Source organism: Pipistrellus kuhlii, unplaced genomic scaffold (assembly GCF_014108245.1).
Source record: "Pipistrellus kuhlii isolate mPipKuh1 unplaced genomic scaffold, mPipKuh1.p scaffold_m20_p_16, whole genome shotgun sequence".
NCBI classification, from domain to species: domain Eukaryota; kingdom Metazoa; phylum Chordata; class Mammalia; order Chiroptera; family Vespertilionidae; genus Pipistrellus; species Pipistrellus kuhlii.
The window spans coordinates 25,797,825-25,815,743 of record NW_023425471.1 but is presented as its reverse complement, the minus strand read 5'-3'; the positions used below and the strand labels follow the sequence as shown (position 1 = coordinate 25,815,743).

At 41.7% G+C, this 17,919-nt stretch overlaps 2 protein-coding genes across 2 annotated transcripts in view; one reads left to right on the top strand and one right to left on the bottom strand.

Annotated features, from left to right (window-relative positions):
• Positions 1 to 17,919, top strand: part of ATP7A (ATPase copper transporting alpha) — a 138,059-nt gene that overhangs the window by 25,147 nt on the left and 94,993 nt on the right. The gene's annotated exons all lie outside the window — the stretch shown is intronic.
• LOC118719975 (dolichol-phosphate mannosyltransferase subunit 1-like) lies at positions 14,394 to 15,242 on the bottom strand. The gene has a single exon (XM_045582378.1). It carries the CDS (start codon positions 15,236 to 15,238, stop codon positions 14,834 to 14,836), a length of 405 nt encoding a protein of 134 aa, XP_045438334.1. The 5' UTR covers positions 15,239 to 15,242; the 3' UTR covers positions 14,394 to 14,833.

Below are 17,919 nucleotides of genomic sequence, written 5' to 3'. Positions count from 1 at the left end.
AAGCTCCTAAAAATATATAAATATATAAATATATAAGTATACACACACACACACACACACACATATATATATTTGTTTTGTTTTGTTTGTTTTGTTTTGTTTTCCAGAGAGGAAGGGAGAGGGAGAGAGAGATAAAAACATCAATGATGATAGAGAATCATTGATTGGCTGCCTTTCGCATGCCCCCTACCGGGGATCGAGCTCACAACCTAGGCATGTGCCCTTGATTGGAATTGAACCTGGGATCCTTCAGTCTGTGGGCCGACACTCTACCCACTGAGCCAAAACAGCTAGGGCAAGAAGCTCTTTTTCTGGAGAAGCTCTTGGGATATGCCCCAACTTGGCCTCCCTGGAGGCTGGAGAGTGTGCTGCCCAGACGTGAGTCTGCTCACTTCCCACATTTAGGCTTTGTAGACTCTCTCTGAGTCAAATCTACACATGTCCCAGACCATTCGGAGCATGGCACTCCTCAGGCTCTTTGCTCCCTCACATCTCAGTCCTGGGATTCAGGTGGGCCCTGCCAGAGGGTGTCAAGGGGAGCTCTCTGATTCAGGGGCTGGAGGGAGGCTCTGGGGCCACTCTGAGACTTGTATCAGGGAGGCTGTGGGGCTCAGAGATCCTTGGGGGAAGGATACGGACTCGCTGGACAGAGATGTCCAAGGCTTTCTCTTTGTGGGGTCTACATTTCCATTGCTGCCCAGGGAGGCTGGCCACAACGAGGCCTCCAAGAAACTGGGGTTGCTGTGGGATGGAGCTGTAGGCATCTTATCCCTTCCCTTCAGGAGCCTGGGTCGGGTCCCTGACACAGGGCTTTCTGTCCATAAAGCCTGTGGGTGCCAGGTGGTTGAAGTTGCTGGGCGGTGAGATGAGCTTGGAGCACACTAAGGGGTCCTTCAGCATCTCCCTATGGGCAAAAAGGGGTCCAGGCGTCTTCAAACTACGGCCTGCGGGCCACATGCGGCCCGCAGAGGAGTCTGATCCAGCCCGCCAGGTTTTTTGGGCAGTGAGCGCAGCTGAGGTGTTACAGTAGGAATTAGTAGTTTATATAGTCCGGCCCTCCAGCTCTCTGAGGGACCGTGATCTGGCCCCCACTTTAAAAAGTTTGAGGACCCCTGGTAGGCGAAGGTGCCATTTCCCACCCTGACATCTCCCACCTGCTTAGAGGCTCTTTTGATCTGTCCTCCTGAGCCCCTGTGGCTCCGCATTTCTGAGCTTCCTCTTGCAGAGGCAACAGCTGGCTGTATTCAACCTGAACCTGCAGCACACTTTTTCCAGGGAAACTAAATTGCAGTCTCTAGCAGAGACTTAGGGGTATGACACTTGAGTAGAGGCTGCATTCCCTTCATTAAGTGCCTAACTACAGAACCCCAAGAAGGGGACCCACTAGCCCTTCTCCTCGACCCTAGTCACTTTGCCTTACTGAGTTCATGACCTGTGGAAGGGTCTGTGGGTGGTAGCCAGTGGTGGGCCCACTTTATAGTCTTTCTTCCAAAGGCTCTGGAGAAAGACCATGCAACCTCAGGGGGAGGTGGAGTAACTGACAGGGAAAGGTGGAACTCAGGGAGCCTCAGGCCTTTTATAAATCTGCCCCCAGCTCTAAGTTGGAGGAAGCTGAGCCTTGTACAAAGATTGGCTGCACCCAAGCACATCCAGGCCAAGTTGATGCAGCCACAAACAGTGAATAGCATGCTAGTTCCAGACAGGTAACCCAAGGCCAGTTATACACAATGACTAACATCATTCTGAGTGTCCGTGAATCCCACTCAGGTGGACCTAGAACCAATACAAGTAGTGGGCTTTATACCACATCAGAGCTTGGCCCAACTAGATACACAAGCAGCACACCCAAAAGGGATTCTGGCAGGCATCAGACCCAAATGGGAACAACTCCACCATGAGGGACAGTCCCTGCATAGTGACTCATACATGGTGATTGAGGTTTATCCTTCTAGTCAACCAGCTGGAAGGGGTAACTCTACCCATGGAAGGGCCAATAGCACTCAAGACTCGAAGGCGCACATAATTTACAAGAAATATTTCAGGAGCACCTATCTGGAAGATTGCACAACTCAGCCCCATAAGACATCTGCATTATAAAGCCATCATAACAAGTTTGAGAGTCGTAGTGATATATGTAATTCACAGAGACAAAATGAGGAAGGAAAAGAAATATTCCCCAAATGAAAGAAAGATAAATCCCCAGAAAAAGAATTAAACGAAATGGAAGCAACCAAGATTCCAGATGCAGAGATTAAACCAATGGTTATAAGGTTGCTTAAGAACCTAATGGGAAAAATGGGTGATGTCAGTGATAACTTAAAGAATAGTAAGTATTAACAAGGATATAGAAACCATAAAAAAGATCCAGACAGAAATGATAAATATAATATCTGAAATGAAGAATAAACTAGAAGGAATCAACATCAGGTTAGGTCAAGCAGAGAATCAAATCTGATTTAGAGGACAAGACAACAGTATGCAAGCAAGCAGAACATAAAAAAAAAGTCTAAGGAACTTCTGGGACAACATAAAGCAATAACACCCACATCATATGTATACCATAAAGAGAAGAGAGTGAGCAAGGGATTTAGAACCTGTCTGAAGAAATAATGTCTGGAAAATTTCCTAATCTGTTGAAGGAAAAAGTCACACAAGTTCAGCAAGCACAGAGAGTCCCAGTCAAGAAGAACCCAAAGAGGCACACACCAAGGCACATAATAATTAAAATAGCAAAGGTTAAAAATAAGACAGAATCTTAAAAGCCACAAGGAAGAGACAGTTACCTATAAAGGAGCTCTCATAAGGCTGTCATCTTATTTCTCAAAACACTTCAGACCAGAAGGGACTGGCATGAAATATTCAAAGCTAGGACTTACTACCAAGACTATTCAGCAAGGCCATCATTTAACATTAAAGGAGATCCTGGCCAGCATGGCTTAGCAGGCGTCCTCAAACTTTTTAAAGTGGGGGCCAGATCACGGTCCCTCAGAGAACTGGAGGGCCAGACTATATGAACTACTAATTCCTACTGTAACACCTCGGCTGCGCTCACTGCCCAAAAAACCTGGCGGGCCAGATCAGACTCCTCTGCGGGCCGCATGTGGCCCGCAGGCCGTAGTTTGAAGACGCCTGGTAGTGGCTGAGTGTTGACTTATGAACCAGGAGGTCATGGTATGATTCCTGGTTAGGGCACATGCCCGGGTTGTGGACTTGATCCCCAGTGTGGGGCATGCAGGAGGCACCCAATCAATGATTCTCTCTCATCATTGATGTTTCTCTCTCTCTCCCTGTCCCTTCCTTTCTGAAATGAATAAAAATATATTTTAAAAAATTAAAGGAGAAATAAAGAGCTTTCTATATACACAAAAAAAGATAAAGGAGTTCATTACTATGAAACCAGTATTGCAATAAAAATTAAAGGGCCTATTTTAGGAATAAGAGCCCTGGCCAGGGTGGCTCAGTTGGTTGGGCATTGTCCCTGCACTGGAAAGTTGTTGGTTTGATTCCTGGTCAGGGCACATGTTCAGGTTGCATGCTTGATCCCCCATCGGGAGCATACAGGAGGCAGCTGATTGATGTTACATTCCCACATTGATGTTTCTCCCCCTTCCTCTCTCTTTAAAAATCAATAAATTATTCTTTAGAAGAAATAGAATAAGAAGATAAAGAGAAATGCATAGAGAGAGGAACATGGGTATAAAGAATAAAGTGGCAATAAATAAGTACATATAAATAATAGTCTTAAATATAAACGGATTAAATGCTCCAATAAAAAACACATGATATAGATGAATGGATAAGAATATATGACCCATATATACCTTGTCTAGAGGAGACCCACCTCAGAATAAAAGATACAAACAGACTGAAAGTGAAGGGATGGAAAAAACATTCCATGCAAATGGAAATGAAACACACACACACACACACACACACCAAAAATAACTTGGGGTCGCAATACTTTTATCAGACAAAACAGACTTCAAAACAAAGGCCATGCCCTGGACTTGATTGGAGTATTGTCCCTACATCAGAAGTTTGTGAGTTTGATTCTGGTTAGGGCACGTACCTAGGTTGTGGGTTTAATCCTTGGTCAGGTGTGTATGGGAGGCAACAAATTGATGTTTCTCTCACATTGATGATTATCTCTATTTTTTTGTTTTAATATATATTTTATTGATTTTTTTTACAGAGAATAAGGGAGAGGTATAGAGAGTTAGAAACATTGATCAGCTGCTTCCTGCACACCTCCTACTGGGGATGTGCCCGCAACCAAGGTAAATGACCTTGACCAGAATTGAATCTGGAACTTTTCAGTTCGCAGGCCAATGCTCTAGCCACTGAGTCAAACTGGTTAGGACTCTCTCTTTAAAAATCAATAAAAAAACAAAAGCCAAAACAAGAGACAAAGGTTATTACATATTCCAAAGGGATAAATCTAACCAGAGGATAAAAATCCTTATAAACATATATGCACCCAACATAGGAATACCTTAATATATAAAGAAAATCATGGTGGACATTAAGAGTGAGATAAACAGCAATAAAGTTACAGTAGGGGATTATCCCACTAACATCATTGAATAGATCTTCCAGATAAAAAATCAACAAGGCAACAGCACCCTTCAATTACACACTGCATCAGATGGATTTAATTGGTATTTACCGAACATTTCATCCCAAAGCAGGAAAATATACATTCTTTTCAAATGGGCATAGAACATCCTCAAATATAGACCACATGTTAAGACATGATATAAGTCTTAATATATTCAAGAAGATTGAAATCATATCAAGTATCTTCTTGGACCACAAATATGAAACTGGAAATCCATCACAATAAAAACCCCTGGAAAACATTCAAGTACATGGAGGCTAAATAGCATGTTGTTAAATAATGAATGGGCTCAGCTGGCATGGCTTAGTGGTTGAGCATTGACCTATGAACCAGAAGGTCATGGTTAGATTCCTGGGTTGCAGGCTCATTGTGGGTAGCCAATCAATGATTCGCTCTCATCATTGATACCTCTCTCCTCCTCCCCCCCCCCTCTCTCAAATCAATAAAATAAAAAAAAAAGTTTAAATCTGTATTTTTAATTTTAATATATTTTTATTGATTTCAGTTAGAGGAGAAGGGAGAGGGAGATAGAAACATCAGTGATGAGAGAGAATTATTGATTGGCTGCCTCAAGCATGCCCCCTACTGGAGATTGAGCCTGCAACCTGAGCATGTGCCCTTGACCAGAATCGAACCCAGGACTCTTCAGTCTGCAGGCCATTGCGCTATTCACTATGCCAAACTACCCTGTTTCCCCGAAAATAAGACAGTGTCTTATATTAACTTTTTCTCCCAAAGTTGCGCTAGGTCTTATTTTCAGGGGATGTCTTATCTTTCCATGCGCTAGGTCTTATTTTCGGAGGATGTCTTATTTTCGGGGAAACACAGTAGCTAGGCTATATTAAAAAAAAAATGAATGGGTTCACAATGAGATCAAGGAAGAAATCAAAAGGTTCTGGAAACAAATGAAAATGATTACACAACAACCTAAAATCTATGGTACACAGTGAAAACAGTTTTGAGAAGGAAGTTCATAGCCTTACAGGCCTATCTGTAGAAGTGTGAGAAATTTCAAATAAACAGTGTAAGCCTACATTTAAAAGAATTAGGAAAATAATAACAAACAAAGCCCAGAGTAGAAAAAAGGCTATAATGATGATTGGAGTGGAAATAAATGATACACACACACACACACACACACACACACACACACACCATCACTGAAACTAAGAACTGGTTCTTTGAAAAGATAAATAAGATTAAAAAACCTTTAGCCAGAGAGAACAAAGATGGCAGCTTAGGTAAACACTAGTATGTGCGGCCACCCACAATCACATCAAAATTACAATTAAAATGCAGAACAACCATCATTCAGAACCACCTGAAAGCTGGCTGAATGCAAGTCCTATAACTAGAGAAGTAAAGAAGTAAGCACATTGAGACTGGTAGAAGGGGCAGAGGCATGAAACAGGCTTTCCCAACACTCATATGTGTCTTAAAAAAAAATTTTTTTTAATATATTGATTTCAGAGAGGAAGAGAGAAGGAGAGACAGAAACATCAGTGATGAGAGATAATCCCCTACTAGGGATCGAGCCCGCAACCTTGGCGTGTGCCCTTGGCCGGAATTGAGTCTGGGACTCTTTAGTCCACAGGTTTATGCTCTATCCACTGAGCCAAACAGGCTAGGGCCCATGTGTGCCTTTTTTAATTGGGAGGGAGATTATCTCTGTAGAGGCTGCCTGTGAGAAGCAGGGAGTTCCAGCTGCACACTAGACCCCCAGCCCAGGGTTCCAGAGCTGGGAAGAGAAGTCCCTGTAACTTCAGGCTGTGAAAACCAGTGGGGATTGTGACTGAGTGATACTGAGGCTGCTGGAGATCCAGGCAAGGCCTTTTAAAGGGCTGGTGCATGAACTTACTCCATCTCTCTGAGATCCAGTGCTGAGCGGCTTTGGGGAACCCAGACACATATGAGGTGGAACTGGATTTTCTAGCATTGGGGCAGGAACTCAGGGGTGGCTTTCTCCCACACAGGGATGCTACTAGGGGTATTGTTTTTGTGCTGGGATCTTCCCCATCACAGAGTTAGCTGGAAACCATATCTGAGTTTCCATCAGCATGACTCACACTGTTCGCTCCAATTTTCAGCCCCACCCAAGCTGTTTTCCAGAGCTTTCCCATTTGAATGGTCTGTCCTGGCTCAGGCTTCAGACTTTGCTAAAATCTCTCAAACAAGCTGCAACTGACATTAGCATGCCACAAACTTATTAATGAAAAGCCCAAGACCCAGCACTAGCCTGCCTTTCGTCACAGCTGGGCCTCACCTGGGCACTTCCTAGCTCAATACAAATAGTAGCCGTCTGCGGATCTCTCTGTAGCTCCTACTGGGTGACCCCTGGCAGTGGCTGACCTTGCACCTCCCTGGAGGCCCTAGAGCCAGTGCACCCAGTAAACAGCTTCAGACCATGGCGGATTACAACTCTACACATCCACAAATGACACTCAACGTACACACTCAGCACCAAAGCTCCACTGAAGCAAGTCATGCTCCATAGGTGTGTTTCCTGCATAGTACCTCTTCCACTGTAGTCCTCACAACCAATTGGCCTGGGAGTTAATGCCTCTCAGTAATTTTAACAGCATTCACGGCTCAACCACAACAAGACTGCACACAGCCCACACAAGGGCACACATAGAGTGCCCAGCACAGGTGACTGGGAACGTTGAACCACTGGGCCCTATAGAACACCTATTACATAAGGCCACTCTTCCAATTCCAGAGACATTGCAACTCTACCTAGTACATAGAAACAAACACAGGGAAGCAGCCTAAATGCAGAGACAAAGTAATGTTACAAATGAAAGAAATGGAAGGAAGGAAAGAAATAAAAACAAGAGAGCTTCAGGGAACTCCAAGAGAGTTGAAGGTCTTAGTGAGAAGTTCTAAGACATAAAAAAAAAACCCAGTCAGAAATTAAGCATACTGTAACCGAAATAAAGAATAATGTACAGGGATTCAACAATAGAAGTTAGGATTCTGAGATCAAGTCAATGATTTGGAATATGAGGAAGCAAAAAATACCCAAGCAGAAGAGCAAAAAGAAAAAAGAATCCACAAATATGAAGATAGTGTAAGGAGTCTCTGGTACAACTTCAAGCATTAAATGAAGTACCAACATTCACATTATAGGGGTGCCAGAAGAAGAGATAGAGCAAAACACTGAAAACCTATTTGAAGAAATAATGACAGGAAATTCCCCTACCCAGTGAAAGAAATAGACTTACAAGTCCAGAAAGGACAAAGAGTCACAAATAAGAGGAACCCAAAGAGGCCCACACTAAGACACATCATAATTAAAATGCCAAGGGTTAAAGACAGAGAATCTTAAAATCAGCAAGAGAAAAAACAGTTGGATACAAGGGAGAGCCCACGTGACTGTCAGCTGATTTATCAATCCAAATTTTCAGGCCAGAAGGGAGTGGCAAGAAATATTCAAGGTGATGAATAGCAAGGACCTACAACCAAGATTACTCTACCCAGCAAAGCTATCATTTATAATTGAAGGTCAGCTAAAGAGCTTCACAGACAAGAAAAACCTAAAGGAGTTCATCACCACCAAATCAGTATTATATGGAATGTTGAAGGGCATTCTTTAAAAAAAAAAAAATTTGATTTTTTTACAGAGAGAAAGGGAGAGGGATAGAGAGTTAGAAACATTGATGAGAGAGAAACATCCGATCAGCTACCTCCTTCACTCTCCCTAATGGGGATGTGCCTGCAACCAAGGTAAATGCCCTTGACTGGAATCGAACCTGGGACCCTTGAGTCCGCAGGCTGACATTCTATCCACTGAGCCAAACCGGTTAGGGTTGAAGGACATTCCTAAAAAGAGGAAGAGGAAGAAGGAGAAGAAGAGGGAGGAGAAGGTGGAGGGGTCTGGGAGGGAGAGAAGAAATAAAAATATGAATAATTAAATACATATCTGTCAACAATTGAATCTAAAAATCAAAATAAACAAGAAATTGAATGAACAAAATAAACTGATGAATAAAATATAATCAGAGGCATGGAAACATGGAAGAGACTGACAGATATCAGGGTGAAGGGGAGAGGGGGTACAGGAAGAGATTAACCGAAGATCTTACCTACCTACATAGACAATAGGGTGGTGAAGGCTTGGGGTAGGGCAGGGTGGGACCTGAGTGGAGGGAGGGCAATGGAGGAAAAAAGGGGACATCTTCAGTACTTAATAATAAAAATTTAAGAAATATATGAACAACAATGCCGGGACCGGTTTGGCTCAATGGATAGAGCGTCGGCTTGGGGACTGAAAGGTCCCGGGTTCGATTCCGGTCAAGGGCATGTACCTTGGTTGCGGGCATATCCCCAGTAGGGGGTGTGCAAGAGGCAGCTGATTGATGACTCTCTCTCATCAATGTTTCTAACTCTCTCTCTCTCTCTCCCTTTCTCTCTGTACAAAATCAATAAAATATATTAAAAAAAAAAAAAAAAAGAAATATATGAACAACAATAATACCCCCACAACACACACACAAACACACAAAACAACAACAACAATAAACCCACAAACAAAACAAAACAAAAAAAACAACAAAAAACCCTTAACCAGAGTCATCAAGAAAAGACAGAGGACCCATATAAATAAAATCAGAAATGAAAGAGAGGGAACTACTGACATCTCAGAAATAGAAAGGGTTGTGAGAAAATATTACAAACAACTATATGCCAACAAATTGGACAATCTGGGTGAAATGGATGAATTCCTAGAAACACAGTCTTCCAAAATTATTGGATAAATCAGGAAGGACTAGAAACTCTGAATAGGCCTATTACAAACAATGAAATTGAAGCACTAAAAAAAAACACAACAGCAACAAAAAACAAAAATCAAACAAACAAACAAACAAAAACTTCCAGCAAGCAAAAGTCCTGGACCAGATGACTTCTCAGGTGAATTTTATTCAAAGATCTGCTATGAACATAAGCATGCATATATTTTTTCTGATTGGTGTTTTGGGATTTTTAGGATATATATGGTGGATCTATTTTTAAATTTTGATGAATTAAGTAACTTCTCATGACAGAGTTCATTTTTTTCTGATACTACTTTCCAAAATAGATCTAACATACTGTTCAGGGTGATTCAATAATATGTTCCTAGATTCTAGATATTGCCCATATCATCTTTTCTGGTTAGTCTAATTTTTTGTAATAATTATGGCTAAAATTGATTCATTAGCCGAAACCGGTTTGGCTCAGCGGTAGAGCGTCGGTCTGTGGACTGAAAGGTCCCAGGTTCGATTCTGGTCAAGGGCATGTACATTGTTTGCGGGCACATCCCCGGTAGGGGCTGTGCAAGAGGCAGCTGATCGATGTTTCTAGCTCCCTATCCCCCTTCCTCTCTGTAAAAAAATCAATAAAATAAATTTTAAAATTGGTTCATTATTACTTGGCTATTAAGTAATAGTGCTGAAAGCATACTACCCTTTAGTATATTAGGCCCTTTTAGTATACTCTTACTATCTTTAGGAAGAAATTTAGATAAATGTATTTAAATCTGAGTTCTATGTTTCTGAAGGATGTAGATGAAATTCACAACATTTCCTTTTTTATAGCCACTCTAAAAATAAGCTCACGATGAGCCAAGCACATTTACTAATGACCAGTTGTTACACAGTCTATCCTGATCTGTTTGAACTCATTCCAAGTTTTTGTACTAACCTATTACGCTAATCACTCATAAAATAGAGCTCAAAGCAAGAATACTTCACATTTAAAGTATATATTGTAACCATTTCTTGCCACAAATGAGAATATGGGGGAAATTGTCAAGAACAATTACAAGAGTACATTGTAAATGAAATAAAATAACAATGACATGATTGATAATGAAGGGTTATTTCTTTCATTTACTTCATATTTTATTTTATTATTTTTTAATAATAGCCGAGACCAGTTTGGCTCAATGGATAGAGCGTCGGCTTGGGGACTGAAGGGTCCCGAGTTCGATACCGGTCAAGGGCATGTACCTTGGTTGTGGGCATATCCCCAGTGGGGGGGGTGCAAGAGGCAGCTAATCGATGACTCTCTCTCATCGATGTTTCTGACTGCATCTCTCTCCCTTCCTCTCTGTACAGAATCAATAAAATATATTAAAAAAATAATAAATCTGAATTGTTCAGATTATTACAATTTTTTCTCCTCCCCCTCCCCCAAAACTCCCCTTCACCCGGCCCCCCCCCACCCTCTGCCTTTACCTCTCCCCCACCTCGTCCTCATCCATAGGTGTATGATTTTTGTTCAGTCTCTTCCCATACCCCCCACACAGACACCCCTTTCCCCCTGAGAATTATCAATCCCCTCCCATTCTATTATATTCACCAGTTTATTCTGTTCCTCAGATTTTTAATTCACTTGACTTTTAGATTCACTTGTTGATATGTATTTGTTGTGCATAATTTTATCTTTACTTTTTTCTTCTTTTTCCTCCTTTTAAAGAACACCTTTTAGCATTTCATATAATACTGGTTTGGTGGTGATGCACTTAGCTTTTTCTGATCTGTGAAGCTCTTTAACTGCCCTTCAATTCTGAACAATAACTTTGCTGGGTAGAGTACTCTTGGTTGTAGGTTCTTGCTATTCATCACTTTGAATATTTCTTGCCTGCATAGTTTCTGTTGAGAAATCAGCTGACAACCATCTGGGTGCTCCCTGGACTGTTTTTCTCTTGCTGCTTGTAATATTCTCTCTTTGTCTTTTGCTCTTGGAATTTTAATTATGATGTGTCTTGGTGTGGTCCTCTTTGGATTCCTTTTGTTTGGGGTTCTGGGCACTTGCTGGACTTGTAAGTATTTCTTTCACCAGGTGGGGGAAGTTTTAGGTGGGGGAAGTTTTCATTCACTATTCTTCTTTTTTTTAAAATATATTTTATTGATTTTGTACAGAGAGTAAGGGAGAGAGATAGTTAGAAACATCAATGAGAGTCATCGATCAGCTGCCTCTTGCACCCCCCCCCCCCCCACTGGGGATATGCCCGCAACCAAGGTACATGCCTTTGACTGGAATCGAACCTGGGACCTTTCAGTCCCCAAGCCGACGCTCTATCCATTGAGCCAAACTGGTTTCGGCTCATTCACTATTCTTTAAATAGGTTTTCAGTATCTTGCTCTCTCTCTTCTTCTGGCACCCCCATAATTCTGATGTTGGTATGCTTGAAGTTGTCCCAGAGGATTCTTTTTTTTTTTTTTTTAATATATTTCATTGATTTTCTTACAGAGAGGAAGGGAGAGAGATAGAGAGCCAGAAAGATCGATGAGAGAGAAACATCGACCAGCTTCCCCTTGCATATCCCTTACCGGGGATGTGCCCGCAACCAATGTACATGCCGCTGACTGGAATTGAACCTGGGACCTTTGAGTTCGCAGACCGACGCTCTACCACTGAGCCAAACCGGTTTTGGCTGTCCCAGAGGATTCTTACACTATCTTCAACTTTATGGATTCTCTTCTCTTCTTGCTTCTCTGGAAAAATGTCCTTTGCCTCTTTGTATTCCAAATCTTTGACTTGATTCTTGCGTTCTTCTAGTCTGCTGTTGGGTCTCTGTACAATATTTTTTATTTCAGTCAGTGTATGTTTAATTTCTAGTTAGTCCTTTTTCATATCCTCAAGGGTCTCGTTAAATTTATTAGCCTTTTCTAGGAAATTCTTGAAAAACCTTATAACTGTAGTTTTGAACTCTATATCCAGTTGTTTACTTGACACCATTTACTTCATTTGTGACCTGCCTCTTTGTCTCTGCATTTTGGCTGCTTCCCTGAGTTGATGGAGTGGCTTTGTGTTCTACCATAGGTGTCCTAGCAGGGCCCAGTGTCTCAGCCTCCCCAGTTACCTGAGGTGCACACTCTTGGTGTTCCCCTTTGTGGGCTGTGTATGCAGTCTTTTTTTTATATAATATATTTTACTGATTTTTTACAGAGAGGAAGGGAGAGAGATAGAGAGTTAGAAACATTGATGAGAGAGTCATTGATCATTTGCCACTTGCACGCTCCCTACTGGGGATGTGCCTGTAACCAAGGTACATGCCCTTGACCAGAATCGAACCCGGGACCCTTCAGTCCGCAGGCTTCCAGAGGACCTATATGCAAAGGAAGAACTTTCCTCCCTCTAAAATCAGTAAAAACATATCCTCGGGTGTGGATTAAAAAGAGAAAAGAAAAAAAGTTGGCTTATGACAGTTTTTAGACAAGGCTGAAAATGTAAAATTACTAGGGCCCTTTTTAAACAAAATGGAATCAGATGTCTCCCCCCCCCCTTTTTTTCCTATGATATATTTCAGTCTTCCCTCATAGAAAATGAAACCATGGTAGAAACTTTCCCAAATATCCAGTGGTTGGCTAATTGAAGGAACCATATAATCTATGTATATATAGCTTATTCTTTTTTAAAAACCTAGAACTTATATTTGTTCATTATCTAAAACTTATATGTAGGGGCAAAGTTCTTCCTTTGCATATAGGTCCTCTGGAAGCCTTTTTCTTTCTTGCATAAACCACATTTGTATCAATTCATTCCAGATTTCTCGTTTCTAGTTTAGTTTCATGTAAGTAGATAACAGAATTATTTTATTTTATTTTATTTTATTTTTTTAAAATAACTCTTTATTGTTTATATCATTACAAATGTTCCTCATTCCCCACCCCCTCCATTGTGCCCCTCCACCAGGTTCCCACCCCACCCTCCGCCCTTTCCCCACCCCCCATTGTCCTCATCCATAGGTGCACAGTTTATGTTCAGTCTCTTCCCACATCCCCCTCTCCCCTTTTCCCCGAGAATCGTCAGTCCACTCCCCTTCCATACCTCTGATTCTATTATATTCACCAGTTAATATTGTTCATCAGATATTTATTTATTTATTTATTTTTACATATTTTATTGATTTTTTTTGCCCCCCCCTCCCTCCCACACATCCCCTCCCTCCCCAGAGTTTTATGTCCATTGGTTGTACTTATATGCATGTATACAAGTCCTTCGGTTGATCTATTCATCAGATTTTTTTTTTTAATTCCCTTGTTTTTTAGATTCACTTGTTGATAGTTAGGTATTTGTTGTTCATAGTTTTTATCTTTATTTACTTTCTCTTCCAAAAGAACCCCCTTCAGCAATTCATATAATTCTGGTTTGGTGGTGATGAACTCCTTTAGCTTTTTTTTATTAGTGAAGCTCTTTATCTGGCCTTAGATTCTGAGTGATAGCTTTGCTGGGTAGATTATTTTTGGCTGTAGGTTCTTGCTATTCATCACCTTGAATATTTTTTGCCATTCCCGTCTGGCCTGCATGGTTTCTGTTGAGAAATCAGCTGACAATCATATGGGTGCTCCTTTATAGGTAACTACCTGATTTTCTCTTGCTGCTTTGAATATTCTCTCTTTGTCTTTTGCTCTTGGAATTTTACTTACTTACTTATTTATTTATTTTTATGCAAAAAATCCATATGCATTTATTTGTAGGTCTTAATACAGCAAAATGTTAAAGAAAATTGAGAACAATGCTCATTTTTCTAATTTAATTTGACATATAAAATGGAACTTCTGCCGAAGCCGGTTTGGCTCAGTGGTAGAGCGTCGGTCTGCAGACTGAAAGGTCCCAGGTTCGATTCCGGGCAAGGGCATGTACATTGGTTGCGGGCACATCCCCGATAGGGGGTGTGCAAGAGGCAACTGGTCGATGTTTCTCTCTCATCGACGTTTCTAGCTCTCTATCTCTCTCCCTTCCTCTCTGTAAAAAATCAATAAAATATATTTTAAAAAAAATGGAACTTCTTCGGAAAAAAAGATTTGCATGAAATTTATCTTACCTATGATTTATGCTCTAAGTACATTAAAAAAAATCAGCAACCAGTTTCCTCTGTTTAAATTGAAATGAACGTGATAAATAAATAACTTTCTATTATGTAGTTGCAAAGAGAGTCAATAATCCTTTCAAGAAAGAGACTATTTCGTTTCCTCCCAACTTGGATTCACTGTAAACACGATCCACAAATGTTATTGGAACCTCGCCAATAGTATAATTCAACTGTCTTGCTGGAACAATCATTTCCATCTGGAAAACGTAGCCTTTAGAAACACATTTTTCTATTAATTTCTGTAGAACTTCTTTTCAATATAACCTGATTAATTTTCTTTTCAAATCCCAGCCATAAACACCTCTATTGCCTTTGTAGCGAGTTCCAGAGACAATGTCAAAATTACCTTCCTTTTACTTCCTAATGAATTCAGGAATAAATTTTGGATGGTGTGAGAGATCAGCATCCATAATAATTATGTAATTTCCTGTGGCATGTTTCATTCCATGTATATATGCAGTTCCTAGTCCCAACTTTTTCTCCCGCTGTCTTAGAAGAATTTTGGCTGATCCATAGATCTTCTCCAACTGTTCAGCAACTTCCCTTGTTCCATCTGGGCTCCCATCATCTATGATTATAATTTCATAGTTGATTCCACTCTCTGAGAAGCTCTTCACTAGCAGCCACACGATGAGCGGCAGGTTCTCGTGCTTGTTGTAGGTGGGCAACAGCACCGAATACTTGTCTGGTCCTGGGACGCGCCCCTCGGGCTCCCGACGAGACTTCGGAGGAGTACGATTCGCTGTCTTGGAGGCCATGGCGGAACTCTGCGAGACATGCTCTTGGAATTTTAATTATGATGTGTCTTGGTGTGGTCTTCTTTGGAATCCTTTTGTTTGGAGTTCTGTGCACTTCCTGGACTTGTAAGTCTAATTCTTTCACCAGGTGGGGGAAATTTTCTGTCACTATTTCTTTCAGTATGTTTTCGATATCTTGCTCTCTCTCATCTTCTGGGACCCCATAATTCTGATGTTGGTTCACTTGAACTTGTCCCAGAGGTTTCTTACATTATCTTCAACTTTCTAGATTCTCTTGTCTTCTTGCTTCTGTGGAGGAGTGTCTTCTGGCTCTTTATGTTCCAAATCTTTGACTTGATTCTTGCGATCTTCCATTCTGTTTTTAGGACTCTGTATAATATTTTTTATTTCAGACAATGTATTCTTTATTTCTTGTTGATCCCTTATTAGTTCTTGTTGATCCCTTTTCATCTCCTCATAGGTCTTATCGACCTTTTCTAGGAAATTCTTGAAAAACCTTATAAGCGTGGCTTTGAACTCTATATCCTCCACTCTCTTCTTTTCCTCCATTTCTTTTGTTTGTGATCTATTTCCTTGTCTCAGCATTTTCACAGCTTCCCTGAGTTGGTTAGGTGGCTTTGTGGGCTAAGGTGTCCTATATGGTTCAGTGAGTCAGCCTCTCAGTTACCTGAGGTGGACAGTCTTGGTGTAGCCCTTTGTGGGATGTGTGTGCAGTCTTGTTGTTAAGCCTTGCTTGTTGTTGGTATCACTGGGAAGCGTTGATCTCCAAGCTAATGGGCTATGAGGATCAGAACGTCTCAGCTAGGAGGGTTTCTGTATTCCGCTTGGATGGGCGGAGTCTCGAGGTGGCACAGACAAGCTTTGTTGAATCCCGCACAATTGGTTGCAGGCGCTCGCACCTCTTTGGTATAGGAGCAGACAAGCTTTAGATTCCTGTCTGCCCCTCCCTAGGAGAGTCCTATTGGCAGCGAACGAGGAAGCTAGCCACTGGAAGGGCCTCTGTGCTCTGCTTGGATGGGGCGGAGTCTCGGTGGTTCAGACAAGCTTTATTCAGCCCCTCCTCTGGTTTCTGAGTCCTGCAGTAATGGCCGCTGGCTTCACACACCTCCGAGAGATCTCTGCCCACTGCCCGACAGTCTGGCCTCTCCCTGTCTGGGGCCGTCTATCAGTGCAATAGGGTGGTTCTGTTTTCCTCCCTAACAAGAAAGCCAGCCACGCATTAGCTGTCTGCCCTCTCCACGCAGGGAGTAAGCCCTTAGCAAACTTAGCCTGCCCTCTCCGCAAGCAAGCCGGCAGCGAACTCTGCGGCTGCTTTTTTGCAGGCACAGTTTTCTGTACCTTCACAGTTTCTGAGGTTCAGCGCGCCTTCTCTCTCCTTCCCAGATGGTAGAGCCTCCTCTCAGCCAGCCCTCTGGCGCTTCAGGGTGATGCTTCCCCTGTTTTTCAGTTCTAAATTCAAACTTATTGTGGTAGGCTGCATTCGGGTGTCTGCCCTATGCCGCCATCTTGGTTCTTCTCTCCAGAATTCTTTTAGATATTAATGTAAATATCTATATTTTCCCATGGTCTTAGGTGACCCAGATAGCTGTTGACCCACAGTTTGAGAACTGCTGCTATAGAGCCTAAGACCATGGGATAACACAGGTGTTTACATTACAATTTGTAACAGTAGCAAAATTAGTTATGAAGTAGCAAAAAAAAAAAAAAATGTTATGGTTGGGGCTCACCACAACATGAGGAACTGTAATAAAGGGTCGCAGCATTAGAAAGGTTGAGAACCACTGGCATAAGCAAACACAGATGAACTAAGTGTGGGCAAGGAATACATATAAACATGCTGTGGACATCTGAATATTTTAATGATAGAATGGAGACCATCAGCCAATCCACTAGAGGTTGGTTAAGAGAACTTTTTGTAGAGTGAAAATTTGCTGTTTCTTAATGTATCCTGAACATTTTTTTCTATCTATAAATAGAGATCTATATCATTATTTTTTATGGGCACATGGTATACATATATTAGGCTAAGTTCTTGCTTCCAAACATCATAAAACTGTTCTGACTCAACCATACAACAAATTTATTGGTAGGCCATTGAGATTGCTTATAGAGTCAACAGGGAAGATGGTCATCCAGTCTTGGAAAATAGGCAGGAATCCAGTGAGGCTAAAATAGGACAAGGTCACATCCTAGGAACAGTCTGCTGAGGAACTTGCCAGTGGCACTGGCCTTCTCAGTACTTTTGCCACCACCACAGCTAGCATCTTGATTTTGCTGCTGTAACTGCCAAAACGTCTCTGTAACTATCACTGTGTCACTTCATCAGGATTCAAAACTCTGGGCAGAAGCATCTGCTCAACCCGGTCTAGAATCATTTAGCAGCGTCTCAGCTTCAAAGATGAAAGGTAAGGAAATATCCCCCACTCCCACTTTGGCTTCAGTAGTGGGTGCAGTAATGACCTTCTATAGAAGTTTAGGTTGTTTCTTACATTGTTCTGTTTTAAGCTACATAGTAATAGGCACATCTGACTAATCTAGTAGGGGGAAATGTTTTATCTTAGTTGTTTTAATTTATAATTGCTTGATTTTAAAGAGTAGGAGGGAGAGAGAGGGAGGAAGGGAGGAGGGATGGAGAGGAATGAAGAGAGAGAGAAAAGAAGAGGAGAGGAGATGGGAGGAGA

Excerpts from the sequence above, each read along its gene's own strand:
- LOC118719975 (XM_045582378.1), bottom strand. The coding sequence starts at position 15,238 with ATGGCCTCCAAGACAGCGAATCGTACTCCTCCGAAGTCTCGTCGGGAG.